The 9,936-nt window shown below is 41.8% G+C and overlaps 1 protein-coding gene across 5 annotated transcripts in view; it reads right to left on the reverse strand.

Moving 5' to 3' along the window:
• Positions 1-9,609, reverse strand: part of ano3 (anoctamin 3) — a 33,049-nt gene extending 23,440 nt beyond the window's left edge. For all 5 annotated transcript variants that reach the window (XR_008832100.1, XM_056417245.1, XM_056417243.1 and 2 more), the window contains exon 1: positions 9,204-9,609. Coding sequence is in view for 4 of the 5 variants with exons in the window: in XM_056417245.1 (XP_056273220.1) it covers positions 9,204-9,405 (202 nt within the window). In the remaining variant the exon portion in view is untranslated. The remainder of the gene's footprint in view (positions 1-9,203) is intronic.
• Between the last annotated feature and the right edge of the window lie 327 nt (positions 9,610-9,936).

The following is a 9,936-nucleotide window of genomic DNA, read 5'->3' on the forward strand; positions in this document are numbered from 1 at the left end:
AGAGAGTGAGTGGAAAAAAGGAGGGAGAAATCACTGGTCCTTCCTTTTATGGGCTACAGTGGTGATAATGTGGATTAAAACCAGCAGAGCTCCTCCTCCATCATCACACAGCTCAATATTTCATAAAAAGCAATACGATGCTGCAACTAATTTCCCAAAGATACATGTAGTAACAGCATTCATGCGTGCCGTTAGCTTGTCATTTATATTAATACCAGCAGAGGGGATCTTCAAGGTTATTTCAGCCGTAACAACAACATGGTGATGGTGGAGCTGACCGATGTTGAATGATTAATTCAACAACGCTGTCATGATGTGTTGTAACGAGAAGCTCTGAGGTTAACAACAATTAATGTCCAGTGTTTGAAGCCGGTCATTGTGGCCGACCTTCACAGCGGGCAGCGGCTCCTCACATGGATTCATGAAATGAAGGCGCTCTTTCAAATGGGAACGGGACTCCATTTCACCTCCAGTGAGGAATTCTTCCAGTGACCTTCCTGAAGCGTTCAGCTGCATCGCTAATTCACTCTCCTGAGGGTCCTCTCCCAGCTGCGCAATAACTCGCTCTCATGACATGGATACCAACGGGATTTCCCAGTGCTGTTGGGCGAGAAGGGAGCCAGTTACAGATGTGAGCTGGAGGGCTCAGGGGAACCACTGACTGCGCTGTTTACTTCCTGTGCAGCCCCACAGATATGAAATGAATGAAAGTGGTGCGCTCCAGCTCGGAGCTAAGAACCCACAGTGATTAATAAGGAAGGGAAAACTGTCGAAATATTAATGTGTGAACTGAATTTACTCAGGAGACAGATTTAGAAAAATGCTTTGAACGAAAAGTCATTTAAATATAAAAGTATGATTACTCAGCACAAATTACGACAAGAGAACACTTCAGAATTAACTTTTTCCTCAGGCCAACAACAAAGCTTGATTTCCCAGTGCCGACATTATTTCTACTCGGTGTACAAGCATGCCCTTGCTTTTCAGAACTTCAAATCAATTTCATTGAACACTACAAATCAATCCTGAGCTGCAGGGGTAGTCAAGCTATCATTAGAGAGTCATATTGGGCCAATTACATCTGCAATGGCATTTCAGAAACCAGAGATGTCCTCGTCCAGTGAGCAAGATTAGTTTCTCTCAGCAACAACATGCTTTATGACTATCTGGCAAATCTGTGTGAGCTTCCACTCACGGGGCCAGAAGCCTAAAGTGCCATCATTTCACAGTCTCTGCCTCCCCTCTCCAGACCAATTCACATTCTTATTTAATATAACGTCCCACTTTCTCCCCATGATGCTGATCGATGCATAGAGAATGGGTGCCGTGTAGATCAAAACGGTACATTTACTGGGCGCTAGCCGGTCTCGATAATCCCAACAGACATTGCCAAGGCTCAACATGTCTGAGGTGATTCATCGGAGCAGAGCAGCTAATGGGCCTGTAGGGGTGAGGCTCGGTTGTCCCAAAGGACTCCGATTTTAAAATAGACCACAAATTGGACAGAGTTGGAGTTGTGTGTCAAAGTTTCCATGGAAATTTCAGAGCAGGTACAGATGAAAAATAATATTCACTGGTCAAATCGCTCAGCCTGAATAGATATTAAGGACATAATACTGCTATCTGACAATCAGTGCCCTGTTGCCAAGCTTCAGCTTAGTTTTCTGATGCTGGCAGACCTTGAACCGAGTCCCACCGTCAGAGCAGCTGTGCAGTACATTCTGAAGACGGTGCATTGTGAGAGTCTATATAAATATATATATGGTTAATCTAATGTGAACTCCTATCTTTAATCTCGCTGTGCACTGGCTAAAACGGGTTTCAACAGGAGAAAGTTAATCCTGCGTGTGTGTGTGTGTGTGGACTGATACCGAGGCCTGCACAGAGAGCACTTAATAGGAAGGACACAGGAGACAACTAAAATAATCCAAAAGAGGCCCAGGAAGTGGACGTCCGCTGTCAGGTGGTCAGGGTAAAAACACCTCCGTTTTTCCCCACAGCAGCATAACACAGGGGGACATATTGACAATCAAACATCGAAAATAGAGGTTGTGTTTATGGGTTAGGGTTAACATATCTCATATCGCTGTCTCAAACCAGCTGGAAGAAAATACGTTTAATTTGAAAGACTTCAAGGATTTTTACGATCAATTGCTGTTTTATATCGGAGGAAACTAAACAATGCTGTGAACACAAGGACAAACAATACATGTAAAAAATACTTTTAAAAAATATATATTTTGCTTTTATTCATTTGTTCACAATCAATCAAAGACCTGAGCAGAAACTTCATGATTAAGATGTAGCGCAAAGTATCAAACAAAGACTTCAGGTCAGTGGGCTGTTTCCCATCATGCCTCTGTCCATCCTCATTCTATACCTTCAATAATTCATCCATGTTCAGCCCATTGCACTTTCAGTCAGGAACACTGTGCAGCAGAACTTTTTTATGCACAACAGACATCCCTATTGCCTTCCTTTACAGAGTGCATTTGGGGATCCCCGCTATAAAAGAGTGCAAAAGAAAGAAACTAATCTCTCACACACACACACACTTAAGAGAAACGGTTCCAAAACACTGCTGCGCTGCGTTTATATTAATCATCACATGGAGGTCGGACTGAGGCGAGGCCGGCAGCCTCTCCTCCAGAAACCTTCTCTAAGCAATTAGAGTGTTTCATCCGCCGCCTGGCACCGTATCAAAGAACACAGACAAAGCAGAGTTCACAGGAAGAGTTTGAAACGATATCATTAGCAGACACTGAATATTCAGCTCTTTCCTTATATTACACGGTGAGTACTCGAGGCACACAGATCATTTTTGCTGACCAAATACAAGTCTGTAATCATGAGTGAACTCTGGAATGAACCGCAGTTCTAGGCAGAAAATGTGAAAATTAACCACAACACTTTTGTTCCTGCAGCTTCATCTGACAAAATCTAACTTGCATTGGTAGAAACAGGGGATGAGTACAATAAACAGTATATTCAACATCATAACACTCAGGAGCTTTTTAAAAAAGAATAGGTATTTGCAACGCTACCATCACAGCATCATTGATACGGTGACTGCAGGTTTGTAGCTTCAGATTTCACAGAGAATATTAAGTATAAAGGAAAAGATTAACTTCACAATTTTGTATTTCATTGTACCAGGCATGGCTTATAAAATGTTCCACTGTCAAAGTAATAATAACATCTTAGTTGTCCCATGTGATTTATGATTTTCCACAACAGTATTTAATTAATTAAAAAACAATTACGTCTGCTTTGTCTTTAATTCATTTATTGATGATATGTTATATAGTTAACTACACAAATCTGGTAAAGTATTGACTTAACTACACAAGCCATTGACTTTAGTGATGACATTCAATACATAGAAGCTACTGGATGCAATGGAAACATGAAGCATCAGGAGACACTCGTTTTAACAAACAATGAAAAGAAATGTAATTGCGCAACTAGGAAATGACTCGCCTAATTTGACATTTTCAAGTATTTTTTTACAACATTGAATCACAGTTGATGAAATTATGATGTTTTTCACACAGATCAACGGGGAAAAACTTCGAAGAAAATGCTGTCTACAAAAAAGCTAATAATTTGCTCCACGGATACTGTTGCCAGTCTTGTCTGTGTGTTGTCCGTCTATCGTGAGCAGCCGAGGCCGACGGCCCGACCGTGAACCAACACCTCCGAGCAGCCGGCTCCTTTTAGCCTCAGTTTATCCGGTTAAAGACTGTATTCTACAATCCTGGCATTTCCTCTGGATTTCATCATTTGAGCAGATTAAACATCTTCCTTCCCTACATGTCTTAATCTCTTGTTGTTCTTAGTTATAACCTAGCAACAAAACAACCATGGACTATTTAAAGACCTATAAAGTGTTGAAGCTGGTAACTGCAAGACGCACACATGCAGCCTCTTTGTTTGGTCGTGAAGCCTTTGTCGACCTCGCCAGCTACAATCTACACAGACTGGATCAACTTCCATACAACTCATTTCTTCCTAATATCTAGTAAACTACAGCAGAATGTTTAAAGCACAGATGAACCTGTATATGTGCTCTACCTTAAATAGGCCCTGAAATAATGTCTGTATTTATGAAACCATCTGTCCGCTTGCATAAGAGGACAGGTGGCCTGCTTAGGACTGCAACCAAAGGTTTGAACATGAACACACACACACACACACACACTGTAATTGCACACATAAAGTTAAACTAGTCTAACAGAGGACAGGACTGTAGCCCTGCAGTACCCATGGAACCAACCTATTTATAAAGAAAACACACTTTTATTCTAATAAAGAAATAAATCACTAATCCAAAACTCTTTTTTTTCCATGAGCCAGATATTGCTTCATACTAAATATTGATTCTTTAGAAACTCAGAGAAGTTGGTTCTTTGTATTACTGCTCATGACAATGTGGGATATTAATATACTATAGGGCTGCGACGAGCGATTATTTTCATTATCGATCAATCTGCCAATTAAACTCTTGCAATAAATCGTTTGGTCTATGAAACAGAAACAGTAAGACACGTCTATTACAATATCCTGCAGCACAACATGACGTCGGTAAATGTCTCGTTTTGTCCAAGCAACGGTTTAAAGACCCCAAATTATTGAATGCAATATCACGCGACACCAAGAAAAGCAACATTTTGTCACATTTGAGGACCTGAAACCATCAACTGTTTTTCTTGATCAATCATTTTAATGATCATCAAAATTGTTGATTGATTTATTTATCAAATCTACTAATTGATTGCAGCTAATACTTAAATGAATCCATTAGTTTCTTACTCTCTGTTTTTTTCTTCAATCAAATTTGGATTTGTCTGATTACCAATAACAGCAGCAGTAACGGCCTTGGCTCCAGCAACACTCAGAGAGCTTTCCCCCTCCTGGGTACAGAAACACAAAGCTACACATTCAGCTCCAAGCCTTCAAAAGCTCTCACGGTGCCGCTGATCGAGTTAGAGTAAAGCTAGCAATATCATTTAAAAATGCTGCATTTTGCAGGCCTTTATGAGCCAACACCCTCTTTGCCTTTAATGTAATGGAGCACTTAGCAGTCACTGAAATATTGAGAGGGCCCTCATGTCCGAAGTCCTGTGCATAGAAGACGTGTACACAGCTCCAATACCATGTGTTTTCTGAGGCCAGGAAGTGGTCCACTCCATCATGTGTAATGCTTAAGCTGTTGAAAGAAATAATTCAAAGTTGTCCGATTAAATCCAACCCATTAAAACAATAAAAGTCTGTTTAGATGATCATAAAAATGACAAACAAATTCCTTATGGCATAATGTGGCTCGGTTCATTTGGGGAATGTAACGGTAGAACAAAATAGAGTGTATTGTCGTGTAACCTGCTTTCCCCTCTCTATTTTTTTGTCCAACTCCCTCAGTTTGCTTCCACACTCCAAACCCACACAGAGAAATGAGCTCCAGCAGATAAGCCACCACCTCCTTCAGCAGGGCATCCCCTCACTCCAGAGGTGTCTCCTCCTCTCATCCAACGCCAGGGAATGGACCCTTCCACCCTCTTCAACACAAAGAGGGCATCGCTCCCCGTTTATGAGCCAGCGTCAGCATGAAAACAAGACGATTGTCCACAATTTCTTTAAATTTAGACCGCCAGGGCATGAATAATTAACAAAGTATTAAAAGAAGCCCTACTTGTGGATTTAAATCAATGCTGCCGCAGCAGTGTAATCAGGATGGGATCAAAGACAGATCGATGACATGAGGGGTATTTATTTATAGAGCTGAAGAAATCTGTGCAGACATCAATTATCCTTCTTTCAGTGGAGTCTGATGATTTTCACAAGTTGCTCATGACAGGGACTTCTCGTCATCTTTCTATTACAGGCGAAGCCTGAGTTACTCTTGGCAAGCTTCTTCTCCTTCAGCACAAAGTACAAACTATTCTGCTCCAGAACAGATTTGTATGGAACAGTTTGCATCTTTCCTCAGAGCCGCCGTGCACAGCACAATGTAATCGCTGCTTACTGCACTTGTAGGTCCCGAAGCATGAAGGGACCGCACGACTGAGTGCAGTTCAAATCACTGCAAGTTCCAACCACACTAAACACCTTTCAGAGCTCTGCGGCAACCGTCCACTTTATTATAACAAATGCATTTAAATAGTATAATAAATAAAAAAATCCTGATCAATGGAATGATATTTAGAGTAATTCCGTTGGACTGGATCTATGAAGCCTCGTGATGAACACATAATGACCGAGGGCAACGTTGCATAAACGAGTGGCTACTACGAGTACGAGGTTCATCAACAGACTTCATCGCAGGAGGAGGACGCGGCGAGACCTCCAACTCTGCGTCACGCGGGCAGCAACTGGAGAGTCCGACGCCCGAGCGCCATCTGACATCCGCAACTAAATAACTAACTGGAAGGCGACAAGTCGACACACGCGCGCATCATGGCGGGACGCGACATGACCAAACTAGCGACCAACCTTTCTGCTGCTTGAAGGACTGGATGGAGCCCGAGTGGTGCACCATTGCGACGGCCAGTTGGTGTCCGGCGGTAATTGAACTCCGTATCACGAGGAGCGGGGATGCAGACTACTCGGCAAACTGTGGCGGGGACGCGTAGGTGTGCCCGCAGCTCCCATCCTGAAACACGATCTCACGGGCGCTGCGCAAACCCGAGCAACACCTGTCTAAGCTCCGCGTGCCCCCCACCGCCCCCAACCGCCACCATCCACGGCTGTTGTCATGGTGACGGGCGGCGGGGGAGGTCCTGAGATGGACCCCACCACCCTGTCCTGATTTACTGACTCCAAATAAACTGCGGGATACTACCAGGAGCAGCGCATCTCAGACACGGGTATTGATTATGTCATCAGCGTGTACCCGCGTTCCAGCCTGTTGGCGCCACGCAGTCTGAACTACAGGTACAACACAGGTATGGCTACAATCATGCCGCCATACTCGGAGAAGATCATGTGTGCACGTTCCACAACATCTTTTTAGAATAATGTTATCAGACCATTAAAAACAAAATAAAAACACATTATTTAAATGAAAAAATAATTAAAATGTTCACATGAATAAAGGCATTCCGATTTAAACCGATTAAACATGACGTAAACGTCAATATAAAACCTAGATGGCAGTATCTAATGATGTTAACTGCCCATGTGCAAAACGTTTTCTATCTCAACATGGGGACTTAAATGGACCCTTTCGAGGCTGAACCATTTGCTTTGGCAGACATCAAATATGAGGCTGTGAGAAAAAAGTCAGACCAATCAATACTCCATCTTATTCCAGAGCTCTGCTGTGCTGACACACTGCTGCAGCGCAGGGCATCCCATACACAACCAGTGGTGGAGCCCATCAGCCAGGAGAACTGAGCAGGGGCTCGACATGGCTGCAGGAGTTTGATAGCCTCATGTTAAAAACGGGTCACTTTGTCATGCTGCATGGCTTTGTGGCACACACAGGAATTTTCGGGGGGAAAGTCGATATAGAGATTTTTTTAGGTTATTTTAGATTTGGGGCAATATTATGTACACAATATAGAGAACAGTATTTGTTTTATTTGTATTTTTTCAAACAATAATGTCTTACTTAAAATAATATTCCTCCCTTGTCACCTTGTTTTGATATGTCAATTTGAATTTACGGTTTCTTTCTTTATCTTAATGTTGGAACAGGAAGTATGTTATGATTTATCACACAGTCAGTTTATGGGGTGTCTAAACCAATATGAAGCCAACATACAATATTGTCTCCTTATCACTTTGCCGTAGGTCTTCAATGGCATAGTATCAATAAAACAGATCTTATCGTGGTTTATCTGCAAGGTCATGCTCTCATCTCAATGTCAACCACGCAGGGTTACAGACCAGCGGACCTCCATCCGTGATCTGAAGCCCACGAGAAGGATTCCCTGTGTTGTTCACGTTGTTGCTTTGTGAGACACTGAAGCGGTTGCTGTCGAGTGGTCAGCCTTCAAAGGGTCACAACAGTTTGGTCTGTGGTCCTCCTTTTGTGTATCAATTTCTGTCTGCGCTGGTGTTCTGGGGAGTAGTCTAGCATCTGTCATAGAAGCAAATACCATCTGCTTTCTTGCAGCTCAGCATGCGTCTCCTCCCACTGCTCTGAGGTTTATTGAGGGCTGGTGGCAGGGCTGTGCGTGCCAACTGGAAAACATGCCATTGAACTACGAGACAAATGCATTTCTTCTACTGGGCCGATAAATAAATAAGTAGGGAGCTCTTATAAGGTCAGTCCATTTAAAATGTGATTTCCTCTATTCCTGCCTGTCAGTTTAAGGATGTAGGTCAGATGATAGCTCTGCAGAGAGAGCACTACTGCCACCTTGTGGTGGAAGAGATGAATGACACCACTTCTCCGGGAACCACATACTTGTTTGTGTATTATTTACCTTTAACCAATGCATGTCAATTTACAACCATGAACAACTTTTGTACCGGCCTCACAACATGGTTTTCACAACATCTATGCATTAAAAAACAATATATTATTTAACAGTGAAAGCATGTCTGTCAACAACGAGACTATAACTGTTAAATGAGCGCAGTTTGATTAGAATGGTATAGGCTACTTTTTTTTAAATAACAGAAGAAATTAGCAATCAAATATTTCAGTCAGAGAAGAGGTCCTGTGAAGGGAGATATTGAATCACATTCTGAAACAATCAAAGCTCTACCGTCCCTAATATTCAACACATCTCTTGTGGCTTAAGAGGGTTCAAAGTTCACAGAGTTAAAGAACTCTAATGTCTCAGTTATTAGTGACAAAGTTATTAAAAGAGTTTAGAGCATACAATTTAGCTGATGATTCATTCTGAAGTCAAGAAGACAACAAACTATTTTCAATAAAAAATGATTTGATACATTATTTATTTTCGGAAATTTATTAACAAATTAATCTATAAATGTCAGAAAATAGTAATAAAATGCCAATAACATTTCCCGATAATGAACATTTTAATTTGTGTCAATTCTATTTTACTAATCGATCAATCACAAATTCAACATGTCCATATTCATAAAGAAATTGGTTTAAATTCTCAGTGTTAACCTACTACTTTATAGACACATACGGTGTGCAGCAATATTCCTAACACGTGAGGGCATATCTTAGATGGATGTAATGCAGAAACGCCTTACTTCACCAGCGCAGCTGGTAAACTCACCGGAGAGCTGGTCGCTGTCCGTCTCCAGGTCTCCAGACGGGAAGCTGTTGGCCAGAGAGGAGCTCCAGGACACCGAGTGGCTGATGGTGGTGGGATTGACCGGAGCGCGCCTGTCCAGCAGAGGCAGGAACATACAGGTGTCCTGGTGACATGATCCTGCAAAACACACACACACACACACACGCACACACACACACCACATGTACAAAGGTTGAGTCTACAATGTTAATACCATATTATTAAAGTATCTTCATTGTTGCTTTTATTTTGAAGGGCATTCGTTCATAAACTCACACCATGATACTAGTTTCTCAAGTTATCAGAGAGGAAATTAAAATGTCTCGTACGTAGGGGAGCGCAGTCGTCCAGCTCCCTGCTCAGCAATCTCGTGTTACTGCACTCATACATTTTTTAACACATGACGAAAATGTCTGACACTTGACACTAACAGGGAACAATGAGTCCTCTATCTTTAACCAACTGTGTAACTCATCTGATCAGGATATATTTAGTTTCTAATAACACCAGTTAAATTGACAAATGTGTGTAAGTACAGACATGTGATCTTAATTAAACTGTTGAGGGATACCTTTAAATAATTTTAGGAGTAAACAATCGTCTGAACTGAAGTTGTCCCCATGAAGTTTGTTTTCCAGCTACAGAATTATTATTTTTTAAATGCTGAAGTAAAATAATGAAAAGTTATGAATAAACAGTGTATTTAAGCTCATGT

This window comes from Pseudoliparis swirei, chromosome 6, assembly GCF_029220125.1.
Source record: "Pseudoliparis swirei isolate HS2019 ecotype Mariana Trench chromosome 6, NWPU_hadal_v1, whole genome shotgun sequence".
NCBI lineage: Eukaryota > Metazoa > Chordata > Actinopteri > Perciformes > Liparidae > Pseudoliparis > Pseudoliparis swirei.